Source organism: Sciurus vulgaris, assembly GCF_902686455.1.
Source record: "Sciurus vulgaris genome assembly, chromosome: X".
Taxonomy (NCBI): Eukaryota; Metazoa; Chordata; class Mammalia; order Rodentia; family Sciuridae; genus Sciurus; species Sciurus vulgaris.
The window spans coordinates 3,164,802-3,179,841 of NC_136471.1; the positions used below are offsets into that span (position 1 = coordinate 3,164,802).

A 15,040-nucleotide genomic window follows, 5' to 3' on the forward strand; every position below is an offset into this window, starting at 1 on the left:
TAACTTATCAACAGAGAAAATCCTTAGGGTATACAGTGGACAACCAAGTATTGATATAAGGAGATAATGCAATATAAGAACTAACCATCTAGCTTAATGAGGAAAATGAAATGGAGTCTTGGGAAATGAGAACCCATAAAAGACATTATAGTCATAATTCTTGAAAACAGATTCAGGTAACATACATTCTGGTCTGGCAAATGTATATGAAAATCATTCAAAGTCATCAAAATAGGCTAACACTGTAAAATTTAAAAATGGTGTTAATTACAAAGAAAGTAGCACACAGATTTCTTTCCTGGTGGTGGTCAAATAAAAATTATTGTACCTGTTTTACTCCCTACAGCAGAAAAAGTGGCTATGTTCTCTTTAACTCTCCCTTGATGGCAGTCTGAGGCCCAGAATAGATTGGTCTATTTGGAAAGCCTCTTTGACTGTCAATTTCATCTTATTTCATAGTATACTGTATTTCCAGATGCAATACAGTAAAGGGTCTATACCTGCTGGTTTTCTTCTTAGGAATCCATGACCTAGAATCTCTGATATATTTTTATGTAACATAGACACAGTATGCATAACACCAATATGACTATTTCAAGGGCTAAATACACCTGAAAGAGTGGTATGGATTCATGAGTCCCCAAATTAGATAATGAGGGAAAGAAGACAAATAGCTGAGGGGAAATGGATGATCAAAATAAGGGGGAGAGTTCTACAGAATAAGAAAATGACAAAGCGTTCACTGTAATGCTAATGTTAATGTACTTTGGTCTAATGTTAAATACCTTGGTCCTCACACTCTGCTAAAAATGAATAAGCCTTGCAAAGTTTTTCTGGGACTTGCTTTGACATATACAATATTGTTAGAGACTTGAAGCCATTCAAGTTCCAACACGAAGACAGAAATGGTGCCCCACAAACTAAGTCTCATCAATGCCCTGTGTAGGAAATGTATTAAGTGCCTCTCCCAAGAGGCAGACTTAGGCTTATTATCTGGAAGATTTGATTTAAATGCCTCACAAAACAACAGAATCCATTTGTCAATTTGGAGGCAATCATCCTTGGAGAGTATACAAGGGCTCAATTTGCAAGAAAGGGATTGATTGCATTTTCAGGATGGTCAGGTCAAAATCTGATTGCTTTTGGCCAAAGGTCATAGGATGCTTATAGTATAAATAATCAAGGTATGATTTTCCCAGTATTTTTGACTCTTTAGAGAATAAAATATAAAATGTGGGTACCTGTCATCCAACTTATAAAAAGATTAAATAGATTAGTGTGAGTATATCTTTAAATATATGCCACCTTTCTTATTTTGAAAAATAATCTTTAAAGAAACAGGTGACATCTCTGTGAATATTACCTTGATTCCATTCTCCTTTCTCTCTCCCACCTAAAGATAATCATGATCATGAATCTGCAGTTTTCTTTTTGACATTCTATATGTGCTTCAGACTAAGGGATGTATATATCATATGCATCATAAATATCAGTTACTGGTTTCTGTTTTTTCAACCTTTTGTATAAAATGCATTAGAACATGTGAATCATTTTAGAGCTTATTTTAAAACCCTGTATTGAAAACTATTATTTTTGATGCCTTTAATGCTAACTTATTTACTTTAACTACTATACATTATTGTATTAGTTTTCATAACTCATCCGTTTTCCTGTTAATGTGCATTTAAATTGTTTACAAATTTTTGCTATTATAGAAACAATGATACAACAAACATTTTATTTTCAAGTGACAATATTTGAATTTTTGTAGAGTGTGTACTTACAGATAAAATTTGTGATTTGTAATGTTTGCATAATTTAACTTTTTTCAGATAGAGATATTCTTGTGATGGGTTTAATCAATTTATAATTCCACTAGTAGTGTATGAGAGCTTCAATTTTCCACACTTCTGCTGATATTACATATTGTCACCCTTTATTTTTTGACATTTTGATATGCATGAAGTGGTATCTAATTGATATATTTGCATTTTCTTGGTTACCTTTGAGGTTAAGCATTTTTGATTGTGTGTATGTTTAATGGCCAGTGTTACTAATAAAAATATGCATGGCTCTCCATAGAGCTGGAAACTCAACAAAGACCCAATTTCCTCACGTTGCAGCTTTTGAATTAAAGTTTCCTTTGAGGTGTGTAGGGGGAGAAGGGGAGAGAATGATTGATCGATTGGTGGTACATGGGTCCATAAACTGGTTGTAGCTCCAAGAAATGCTAGATATTTAAGGTTTGACAATTTGAGCAGATGGGAATAATATATGATTAAACATAATATGGGAAATTTTACAAGATTTCCTAGAAAAGCCAGACGACAACAGTGAACAATAATGAGTATGACATATCCACTATATGTTGCAATCCTAGTTTTCTAAGAGGTGTGCTTGTGTATGTATGTTCACTTATGAGTTTATTTAAAATTTTCCAACTCCTGTTTTTGCCACTACTAAGATATAACAGTATTTTCCCCCTAAACTGTCTATGTGGTTAATTATATTAATAGATTTCCTAATATTAAGGCAACTTTACATTCCTAGGACAAATCTAACTTGCTAATGTTATTTTATTTTTTATATATTTCTTATTTTGTTTTACTATTATTTTATTCATAGCCTCCTTATCTATGTTTATAGGTGTTCCCAAATTTAAGTGTTTATCACTACCTACACTGCTACTTCTCTGATCCAAGCCACCATCATTTCTTGCACGTCCACCTGGAAGAAGCCCCTAAGTGATTTTCCCATCTCTAATCTATTTTTAATTTTTGCACTAATTATTATTTTATTTTTATATATGGGGTACCATGTGATAAATCAGTATATGTATCAGTTTGTCTCTTATTGCTGTACAATCTATTTCCCACAGGCTATTAGTAAGCCTTTACACACACAGTTGGCTTTATATATCCATGGACTCCATCCCCAAATTCAGCCAAATGCCAAGTGAGTGTGAAAGTATTTTTAAAATTTTGCATCTTTACTAAACACACACAGATTTTTCTTTTTATTATTCCCTAAACAATGAAGCATAAGAAAGTTTCATATGGCATTTCCATTGTATTAGGTATTATACATATTCTGGAGATGATTTAAAGCATAGAGGAAGTTGTGTGTATGTTACATGCAAACACTGTAAGAGACCTGACATCTTCAAATTTTGGTATCTGCAGGGGTTCATGGAACCAATCCATCTTCGATTTTGAGGGATCAAAGTAGATAAGGTAGCATTTTAGAACCTCTTGAGAACCTCTTGTGCGCATCAATCAATACAAAAAATATTAACTGTTTTGCTAATTTTATTATATATCCCCATCCTTTCCATTACTATTCCTCCCTTGTCCATTTTCTTGACTAAATTTATCAGAAGCTTTTAAAAATATTGCTAGTGTTTTCAAAGCATGCTCTTTTAAACTTTTTTTATCATCTGTATTATTTCCTTTTTTTTCTGGTTCACTAATTTTTGCTCTTAATTGGATCATCTCTTTTACTTTCCTTGAAAATAACTTGTGACCCTTCCTTTCCTTGTTTCTTGACATTTTTGTAGTATGTCCTTCAATTTTAATATGTAAAAAATTCAGTTATTAATTCCTAATTTCATGCCTCATATTGAAAAAAAAATTGTCTCTAGGATATTAGATATTTATTGATATTGGCCTTATGGCTTAGTACATTGTTATTTTTCTTTTTTTGGTAAATATTTTGTACATTTTACCATGTGTTTAATCAGTAAGTCTATGTGTGTTCATTGGTTCATGCTTGTCTGTTAAGGTTGTTATAATTTTTTTATCTTATTCAATTTTTGATCTAATTGATCTTTCACTTCTTGAGAATCTATGGTTTGTTGATTTCTTCATGTAATTCGATTTCTGTCTTATGTATTTTGATTCTTTTTGGGGGGAGGGTATACTGGGGATTGAACTCAGGGGCATTCAACCACTGAGCCACATTTCCAGTCCTTTTTTATATTTTATTTAGAGACAGGGTCTCACTGAGTTGCTTAGCAACTTGCTAAATTGCTGAAGCTGGCTTTGAACTCATGATCCTCCTGCCTCTGTCTCCTGAACCACTGGGATTACAGGTGTGTCCCAGTGTGTCTGACATGTATTTTGAGTCTAGGTATTAATGCTTTCAAAGACAGAGTTATATTTTCCACTTGAAGTACTCCAGCTTTTAGTATAATTATATTTCATCCACTTATAAGATTGTCCTACAGTTTGTTCCACCTCTATTTTACAGCTCTACCACCTTTATTTTAATTAAGATTAACCAATGTATAATTCTAAATTCTGTTTTTATGTCTTGTATGTATAGAGTATATAGGTACATTGTTTATAATATTTTATTTTCAGTAGTTTATTTATAGTATCTGATTTTATGTATTATTATCCCCAATTTTTCTATGCTTTATTTTTTGTTTACTTGTCTTCTAAAAGATTGAAGGATTTTCTACATTTTACTTGTTTCCTTTGTTGTTTTGTGTTTTACATTCAGCTTATATGATATTCTTAAGTGATTAGCTTATATGCTAACACATATTGGACCTAAAGTCTAATGGTACTCAAAATTTTCACTCTTCTCTCAACTTCATTAATGTATTAACTTACATATTCTTACTCTATCCTTTCATTTGGTTTACTTTGTTTTGTCCTGCATTATTTTAATAGCCTTCATTATTATTTGTAGATAGACAGATTTTGTGTAGTTTACCCAAAACATTGTCAAGGACTTCCAGGCTGTTGGTGTGAAAGAAATGATAAATAATGATATATTGAATCAGTATTATGAAGAAGAAAAATAGAAAATGATAAGAAGAGGAATTACTATTTATGATAGAATGGTCAAGGAATGCATCTCTGATGTGACATTTGAATGAGACCTGAAGGCAGTAATTGACCCAGTCATGAGAAAATCTGGGGTAAGAATCAGAACCTGTTAGTGGTAAATTCTCTGCCTTGTTTTCTTTGTCTAAAATTAACTTCTTGTTCATCTTGACCTTAAATGATAGTCTAGTGGACTATAGCATTCTGGGTTAACTGTCATTTTTCTCTTAGCATTTTCAAGATGCACATTTGATGTCCTTTGACTTCTATTATTGCTTTTAAGAAACCACCTATCAATCAAATTTTATTATCCTGTAGATTATATGTCATTTATGTTTTGTTTTGAAATTCTCCTCTTTAATTTCCTTAAATTTGCTATGTGCTGGCTTGGCTTGGATATACTTTAATTTATTGAGCTCATTATGGTCTCAAAGCTAAGGATCCATATATTTCAACAATTATGAGACACTTCATCCATTAGTACTTTGAATATTGTTCCTCTTCCATTTTCTCTATCCTCTCACATTTAGAATCTTAATAGATATATGCTGAACCTTTTCTTTTTGTCCTCTATAAAAGAATAAGATGGATTTATCCTCTTTCATATTTTCATCATTTATCTGTCTGAAATATAAACTAGCAATTTTTTCTCATATGTATCTTCCAGTTCATTAGTCTCTCTTCAGTAATATCTAATCTACTTTATATGACACATTTATTAAGCTTTAATTTCCAATGACTATTTTTCTTTTACAAAAGGTCAACTTCAAAAAGACCTTTATAAAATTTGATTTTTCTTTCTTACTTTTCCCCATAACCTTGTAATTTTAATTGTACTTTATCATAAACTCAATTTTGATAATTATGTTATATGAAGTACTTGGAGGGAGTCTAATTTTTGTTATATGTTTTATCATCTGACTCTCACTCATGACCATTTTCTTCAGTGTTCTGTTATTTTGGGCTGTGAAACTATTTTCAGTAAGCATTTATTGGTTGTTATGTCCCTCCAGAGTGTTTTTGTGTTTGCTTCTGTAAGTTAATCTAGTAGTATCTCCAGCCTGAGACCTATTTTTATGTTAATTTCTCAGAAAACTTTAGATCAAGCAGATAGTGTGCATTTGAATATCAGCATCACATAAGATGAGGTTGGAAGTTGCTGAATCTCTATAAAAAGGCTTTCCCCTCTCTCCTCAACATTCTGTTATGAATCTTTGTGTTGTGGGATGATTTTGTCCAATTAATTTTATTTAGTTCACCCTTTTGCTAAGGTTTGAAACTTTCAGGATCTTCACTTTATGTGGGAGTCTAGTTATAGTTTCTCATTTGGCAGAGTCCTAGTTTACACCCATTTTCCTGGTTATTTATAAAACCTCCTCTTGCTCTCAAAAATGTTCCCATTGAGACAATAAATTATATGATCTTTAGAATCTTAGGCAAGTATATGCTTGTTATGCTGAAGAATAAAAAGTTCAAACTGGTTAATTTGTGGGGGAGGAGTGTTTGGAGGATCTCTCAAAGAAGAAGGCAAGGGCCATATAACATATGTCAGGGAAGAGAATTAATATATGATCAGAAGTCATTAGGGTGTTCTAAACCAAAGGATTTTAATAAAATTCGGGCAGCTTTTTTATTCCCAAACTGATCACCTATAGGTATCCTCTGTGCTTTGTGTCGTTTTGTAGCTAGTCAAGAAATTGGGCAGAATTTGCATTCAGATTTTGAGACTTGCCTTCTCAGTGGCTCTCTGGCTTATAAATACTCTAAGAATTTCAGCACATCCTTCAGTCCTGAACATTTCCTCTGATACATTAAGCTAAGAAGTTTTCAGACTTCTGTCACCTGAGTTTTGATGGATTGGGGAATTCTTTCAGCCTAAACAGCAGCAAACTCACAAGCATCATCCAATACAGTTCTTTTACTGTATCTGCCTGATTTTTCTCAGTCCCATAGTTTCCTCCATTTGTATGTAGTATGGTGGTCAGCTGAGAATATACTCAGTTTTGGAAACCCATCATTACAGTGATTTTCTTGCTTCTAGTACTCTCATTCCTAATATTCCAGATTTCCTGCTACCTTGAGTCAGAAAGGCTCTTTGTCATAGATGCCAGAGGAATTCTAGGTTTGGGGAATTACCTCCAGGAAAGAAAACTCACTAATTCCCAATCTGAACACATGGATATTGGCATCTTCCAAGTATGCACTCATTTTTGACTGTCTGCTTTCAATCACTCCACATTGCTTCCATGTAATATACACACCTATTCAGATTTTATAAGTGATAGCTATAGAAGGATGTGCTCAAACTATTTGTTCTACTGTTAACAAAACTTGAACATTTATACTTGTTTTAACTTGTGTTTATATTAATAGGAAATTTAAAAAACTTTCTTAATTTTTGTTAATAATTTTTATCCACTTATTTTTCTGTTCATTTACCCATTTTTCTTTCTGTACATTTGTTTCTATTTTGTTTATGTATGAGATTTAATTGTCTATTGAAGATAAGATTTTAACCAGCTGACATATTGTTATTTTGAGGCTTAGATGAAATATATTAGAATATAAAGTTTGTTGTTATGGTTATTATTATATTGGCCTTAGATGTTTATTGGGGTCATTCAAGAGTAAAGATAAGGTAAGGAATTAGTTCTATTAAGAGAAGAAAGTACTTGCCTTTTCATAAGAAAAAGTCTTGTGGTAAGCTTGTATGATGTGTGGAGTAGTGTTGGTAGTGATATTTCTAATAAAAGCCACATCAGCTATATTATCATTATACTTAGCAATCACTATGGCATTATTTTTCAGTCATAATCATTACCTAACTTATCAGTAATCTGTTAGTAGACTGCTGTTCCTCTAAATCCGAAGATGTAATTAATATTTGCTGAGAGCCCAATTGGCTCATCAAGTCTCTTCTGAAAAATTGTTTTCTCTCTTTTCTGTCCCTAGGAGTACACCATTGATGTATTTTTTAGACAGACGTGGCATGATGAGAGACTGAAATTTGATGGACCAATGAAGATCCTTCCACTGAACAATCTCCTGGCTAGTAAGATCTGGACTCCTGACACCTTCTTTCATAATGGCAAGAAATCAGTGGCTCATAATATGACCACACCCAACAAACTGCTTAGACTGGTAGATAACGGGACCCTTCTCTATACAATGAGGTAAGAGAATGGTTGCTCCTGACTAGAATATATTGTGGGTAGGATTGGGGTTAAAAGCAGCACATATTAGGGTATCAGAAATTCTTTCAAATTTATAGATTAGAAATGAATACACACATATGTATATATACATACAGAGTTCCTAACATATTTGCAGGTATACATACACATTCTGGATACACATATAGAGAGCTGCACATATAAATAATCTGAGACTGAGATATATGTTTATTTTTATAAATGTATGCATACTCAAAGACACATGTGACATAATACACAGGCACATTCATACTTAAAAACACTTAGTTTCACATATTTACAAAAATATATACATAGGCATGAACACACTGATCATCAGAATATGCTAAGTTTAAGTAGGGAAAAATAATCCTATGATACACACTTGTGAGACTAAAATTAGATGATAGATATTTTCTGAAACATATGATATTTTATATATACAAATATAAAACAGCAATACTTATTTTGTGTCACATTACCTGAGGATGCCAAAGAATTTGATATAAATGAAGTTTCCAAACAACTTCAGATTATAGCTTATTGAAATCTTCATAAAACATAAAATACATTTTATGCATTTTTACTTCCCAGTGCATAGGAGCAATCACAATTTTGTGTTTTTCATGACTCATTATTGTCCTTGAATTTTACTGCCAAAAAGAATGTCTTTGAGATCACTTGCAAAGCAGTAAGATTTTTTGTTCCAATACTAAAAAAATTGTTTTTGTTTTTTGTGTGTGCTCTTTATGATTTTGCTAGCTCTTCTGCTGTCACTTGTCACTCTTTGACACTTCCTCCCACATTAATGTGTGTTGATTTTGTGCAACTGAGTGAACATTTATTGAATAGATAAATGCAATGATTGAGTGTAGTTTCTATGGCTATTTTAAATTTATGGATTTGTTATTTTGCACAATGAAACTCAATGCAAGTCCTGAGAATATATAAATTCCGTCCCTCATTACTTCAAATTTGTTATTTACTGATGTTTTCCTACAAGAATTTGGGAGACAGGAGGATGGCCAAGGAAGAAATGATAAAAATGAATACTTAAAAAGTTGAATGAGAGAGAAGGAGATGAGAGAGTAGAGAGAAAATGATCAGAGTAGAGAAGTGCTAAAGAAAACAATAATAATCTATATAAATTGGATGAAGAAAGAGGAGAGGGAAAGGGAAGACTATGTGCAGTTTCTCCAGATTTTATACACAGTATGTATTACATATTACACCTGTATGTATGTGTATATATATATGACATATAACATCTGATATATATCAGATATATATATATATAGAGAGAGAGAGAGAGAGAGAGAGAGAGTGGAGGGAGAGATATGAGGATAGAAGAAAAAGAGAATGTGAGAAAAGAGTTGAAACCCTGAGAAGATAATGGAGAAGATGGAGGGAAATGAGACTAAATATTAGACTTCCATAAAGGGATGGGAGAAATTGATGAAGAGGACATAATATAAGGGAAAAAGAAGAGAAGACATGGAGGAGTAGGGGAAGAAACACTGAAGGAGATGAACAAAAGGGAAGGAAATCATGGGTACAAGAAGACAAATGTTAATTCCATTTTTTCCTTTAACAAACGTTTGACTTCTAATACATTCATAGCCCTGGACTAAGTTCTGGGTACACAAATATTAATTAATGGTCTCTGTCTTTTTTACCATCACAATATAATAAGGGTGAAAAACGAATGAGATAATCACAAATAATATTAACTAAAATGCTAAAGATATAGGTAATTATGAGGACAGAGAAGTTATCTAATTCATTCTCCTGGGACAGGTTGAGGAAAGAATCCTTCAATAGGCAGCACCTAAGTTTCTGATTATTAGTATTAGTTTTGATATTATTATATATTTAGAACATAATCAAATATATTGTATGTAGGAATAGATGGCAGAGAGGACAGGTATTCTAGACAGAAAGCCAAGTGTAAAATCGCAGTGAATATAAGACATTTTAGATAAGAGAATGAATTAATAATTTTTCTAATTTAGTGTATGACAATGTAGTCACTGTGTAAAGAATGCATTTGAAGATGATAATTATGGAATATAGGATACAGCACAATAATCTGAGTGAGAAGCAATGAAGTTCGAATTCAGACAAATAGATTGAAATGGAGAAGAGATGATAAATTGAGGAAATAAGCAGTAAATACAGACCAAAAATGCAATCATGGAACACTACTATCATTAAGGCAGAGGGGGAAAAAGAAGGATCTATGAATGAGATCCAGATGGACAAGTGAGGGAGATATTAATAGAATCAACACTGTGCCCTATCTTGAAAGCTAAGTGTGGTGGTCAGTACTGCCACTTTCTGTTTTTTCCCTATTCTCTTTTTGAACACTTGGTAGTATTATATTCCCCCTGGAGCCTTAGAGTTGGCAGAAAGAAATGACTCATTTGGGTTAACCAAATATGATGGTAAATAAATGGCACATGTCAATTGTAAGGCACACAGGAAGCCTTTCAGAGCTAGTGCGTGATATGCCATGTTGCCTTTCCTCATCACAGTGAAAAGCATTATTCCAGATGGTTTTAGATCCATCATTCTATGTTCCTTATTGAGGTTGACTAGAGACAAATTTCTCCCACCAACCTCAGATAAACAGTATGAGTGAGAAATAAACTTTGTTACTTTAGTGCTGTGAGGTTTTAGAAATGCTTCTTACTGCATACTCATCTAACAAATCTTGTTTTTTGTTTTTTTTTTTTTAGTTTGTAGATGGACACAATACCTTTATTTTGTTTATTTATTTTTATGTGGTGCTGAGAATCAAACCCAGTGCCTCACACGAGCTAGGAAAGCGCTCTACCACTGAGCTACAACCCCAGCACCCAAGAACTACATGTTATTTTTTTTTTTGCAAATTTGCATTTTTTTAAATTTTTTTTATTGTAAACAAATGGGATACATGTTGTTTCTCTGTTTGTACATGGCGCAACGGCATACCATTTGTGTAATCATAAATTTACATAGAGTAATGTTGTTTGACTCATTCTGTTATTTTTACCCTTCCCCCCACCCCTCCCACCCCTCTTTACCCTCTATACAGTACTTCCTTCCTCCATACTTGCCCCCCTCCCTAACCCTAACTGTAACCCTAACACTAACCCTTCCCTCCCCCCGATTATGTGTCATCCTCCACTTATTAGCGATAATCATTCGTCCTTTGGCTTTTTGAGATTGGCTTATCTCACTTAGCATGATATTCTCCAATTTCATCCATTTGCCTGCAAATGCCATAATTTTATCATTCTTTATGGCTGAGTAATATTCCATTGTATATATATACCACAGTTTCTTTATCCACTCATCAATTGAAGGGCACCAAGGTTGGTTCCACAGTCTGGCTATTTTGAATTGAGCAGCTATGAACATTGATGTGGCTGTATCTCTGTAGTATGCTGATTTTAAGTCCTTTGGGTATAGGCCAAGGAGTGGGATAGCTGGGTCAAATGGAGGGTCCATTCCGAGTTTTTTAAGGAATCTCCACACTGCTTTCCAGAGTGGCTGCACTAATTTGCAGCCCCACCAGCAATGTATGAGTGTACCTTTCTCCCCACATCCTCGCCAACACCTATTGTTGCTCGTATTCTTGATAATCACCATTCTAATTAGGGTGAGATGAAATCTTAGGGTAGTTTTGATTTGCATTTCTCTTATTACTAGAGATGTTGAACATTTTTCCATATGTTTGTTGATTGCTTGTAGATCTTCTTCTGTGAAGTGTCTATTCATTTCCTTAGCCCATTTGTCGACTGGATTATTTGAATTCTTGGAGTAGAGTTTTTTGAGTTCTTTATAGATTCTGGAGATTAGTGCTCTATCTGAAGTATGATTGGCAAAGATATTCTCCCACTCTGTAGGCTCTTTCTTCGCATTGCTGATAGTTTCGTTTGCTGAGAGAAAGCTTTTTATTTTGAATCTATCCCAGTGGTTGATTCTAGCTTTTATTTCTTGTGCTATGGGAGTCCTGTTAAGGAAGTCTGATCCTAGACCAACAAGGTGAAGATTTGGACCTACTTTTTCTTCTATAATCTGCAGGGTCTCTGGTCTGATTCCGAGGTCCTTAATCCATTTTGAGTTTAGTTTCGTGCATGGTGAGAGATATGGGTTTAGTTTCATTCTGTTGCATATGGATTTCCAATTCTCCCAGCACCATTTGTTGAAGAGGCTATCTTTTCTCCATTGCATATTTTTGGCACCTTTGTCTAGTATGAGAAAATTGTATTTATTTGGGTTTGTGTCCGTGTCCTCTATTGTGTACCATTGATCTACCCTTCTATTTTGGTACCAATACCATGCCGTTTATGTTACTATTGCTTTGTAGTAGAGTTGAAGATCTGGTATTGCAATACCCCCTGTTTCACTCTTCCTGCTAAGGATTGCTTTAGCTATTCTGGGTTTCTTATTCTTCCAGATGAATTTCATAATTGCTTGCTCTATTTCTGTAAGGTACATCATTGGGATTTTAATTGGAATTGCATTGAATTTGTATAGCACTTTAGGTAGTATGGCCATTTTGACAATATTAAATCTTCCTATCCAAGAACATGGAAGATCTTTCCATCTTCTACGGTGTTCTTTAATTTCTTTCTTTAGTGTTGTATAGTTCTCATTGTACAGGTCTTTCACCTCTTTTGTGAGATTGATTCCCAAGTATTTTATTTTTTTCGAGGCTATTGTGAATGGGGTAGTTTTCCTAATTTCTCTTTCTGAAGATTCATCACTTATGTATAAAAATGCGTTGGATTAATGGGCATTGATCTTGTAACCTGCTACCTTACTGAATTCACTTATGAGTTCTAAGAGTTTTCTGGTGGAATTTCCAGGTTCCTCTAAATATATAATCATGTCATCAGCGAACAGGGATAGTTTGAGTTCTTCTTTCCCAATTCGTATCCCTTTAATCTCTTTGGTTTGTCTAATTGCTCTGGCCAGAGTCTCAAGAATGATGTTGAATAGAAGTGGTGAAAGAGGGCATCCCTGCCTTGTTCCAGTTTTTAGGGGGAATGCTTTCAGTTTTTCACCATTTAGAATGATATTAGCCATGGGCTTAGCATAAATGGCCTTTACAATGTTAAGGAATGTTCTCACTATCCCTACTTTTTCTACTGTTTTGAGCATGAAAGGGTGCTGTATTTTATCAAATGCTTTTTCTGCATCTATTGAAATAATCATGTGATTCTTGACTTTAACTCTATTAATATGGTGAATTACGTTTATTGATTTCCTGATGTTGAACCAACCTTGCATACCTGGGATGAAGCCCACTTGATCATGGTGCACTATCTTTTTAATATGTTTTTGTATGTGATTTGCTAAAATTTTGTTGAGACTTTTTGCGTCAATGTTCATTAAGGATATTAAGAATGAGTTTGGGAGGGTTCCCTCCTCTTCTATTTTATGGAATACTTTGAGAAGTATTGGAATGAGCTCTTCTTTAAAGGTTTTGTAGAACTCGGCTGAGAACCCATCTGGTCCCGGACTTTTCTTTGTTGGTAGGCTTTTGATGACTTCTTCTATTTCAGTACTTGAAATTGATCTATTTAAATTGTTTATGTCTTCCTCGTTCAGTTTAGGCAATTCATATGTCTCTAGAAACCTGTTGATGCCTTCAAAATTTTCTATTTTGTTGGAGTATAGATTTTCAAAATAGCTTCTAATTATGTTTTGTATTTCAATCCTGTCTGTTGTGATATTTCCTTGTTCATTCCGAATTTTAGTGATTTGGGTTTTCTCTCGTCTTCTCTTTGTTAGTGTGGCTAAAGGTTTATCAATTTTGTTTATTTTTTCGAAGAACCAACTATTTATTTTGTCAATTTTTTGTATTGTTTCTTTTGTTTCAATTTCATTGATTTCAGCTCTGAGTTTAACTATTTCCTGTCTTCTACTACTTTTGGTGCTGTTCTGTTCTTCTTTTTCTAGGGCTTTGAGCTGTAGTGTTAGGTCGTTTATTTGTTGAGTTTTACTTCTTTTATTAAATGCGCTCCATGAAATAAATTTCCCTCTAAGTACTGCTTTCATAGTGTCCCAGAGATTTTGATATGATGTTTCTTTGTTCTCATTTACCTCTAAGAATTTTTTAATTTCCTTCCTAATATCTTCTGTTATCCATTCATCATATAATAGCATATTGTTTAATCTCCAGATGTTGGAATAGTTTCTGTGTTTTACTCTTTCATTTATTTCTAACTTCAATCCATTATGATCTGATAGAATACATGGTAGTGTCTCTATCTTCTTGTATTTGCTAACATTAGCTTTGTGGCATAATATATGGTCTATTTTAGAGAAGGATCCATGTGCTGCTGAGAAGAAAGTGTATTCGCTCTTGGTTGGATGGTATATTCTATAAATGTCCGTTAAGTCTAAATTATTGATTGTGTTATTGAGATCTATGGTTTCTTTGTTCAATTTTTGTCTGGAAGATCTGTCCAGTGGTGAGAGAAGCTTGTTAAAATCACCTAGTATTATTGTGTTATGGTCTATTTGGTTTCTGAAATTGAGAAGGGTTTGTTTGACATACATGGATGAGCCACTGTTTGGGGCATAGATGTTTATGATTGTTATGTCTTGCTGATTTATGCTTCCCTTAAGCAGTATGAAATGACCTTCTTTATCCCTTCTGACTAACTTTGGCTTGAAGTCCACATTATCGGAAATGAGGATGGATACTCCAGCTTTTTTGCTGAGTCCATGTGCATGGTATGTTTTTCCCCATCCTTTCACCTTTAGTCTATGGGTATCTTTTTCTATGAGGTGAGTCTCTTGCAGGCAACATATTGTTGGATCTTTCTTTTTAATCCAATCTGCCAGTCTATGTCTTTTGATTGATGAATTCAGGCCATTAACATTCAGGGTTATTATAGAGATATGATTTGGTTTCCCGGTCATTTGGTTCATTTTTTAAATTTCATTTATTTATTTATTTGTTTACTCCTTTATTTGAGAATTCCTTTAGGATAATTCCTCCCTTTGCTGATTTGCTTC

The 15,040-nt window shown here is 33.6% G+C and overlaps 1 protein-coding gene across 4 annotated transcripts in view; it reads left to right on the forward strand.

The window, feature by feature from the left end:
- GABRA3 (gamma-aminobutyric acid type A receptor subunit alpha3) overlaps positions 1-15,040 on the forward strand; it is a 273,077-nt gene that overhangs the window by 189,315 nt on the left and 68,722 nt on the right. For all 4 annotated transcript variants that reach the window (XM_079124688.1, XM_079124689.1, XM_079124687.1 and 1 more), the window contains one exon: positions 7,785-8,005. In XM_079124688.1, coding sequence (XP_078980814.1) covers positions 7,785-8,005 — 221 coding nt within the window. The remainder of the gene's footprint in view (positions 1-7,784; positions 8,006-15,040) is intronic.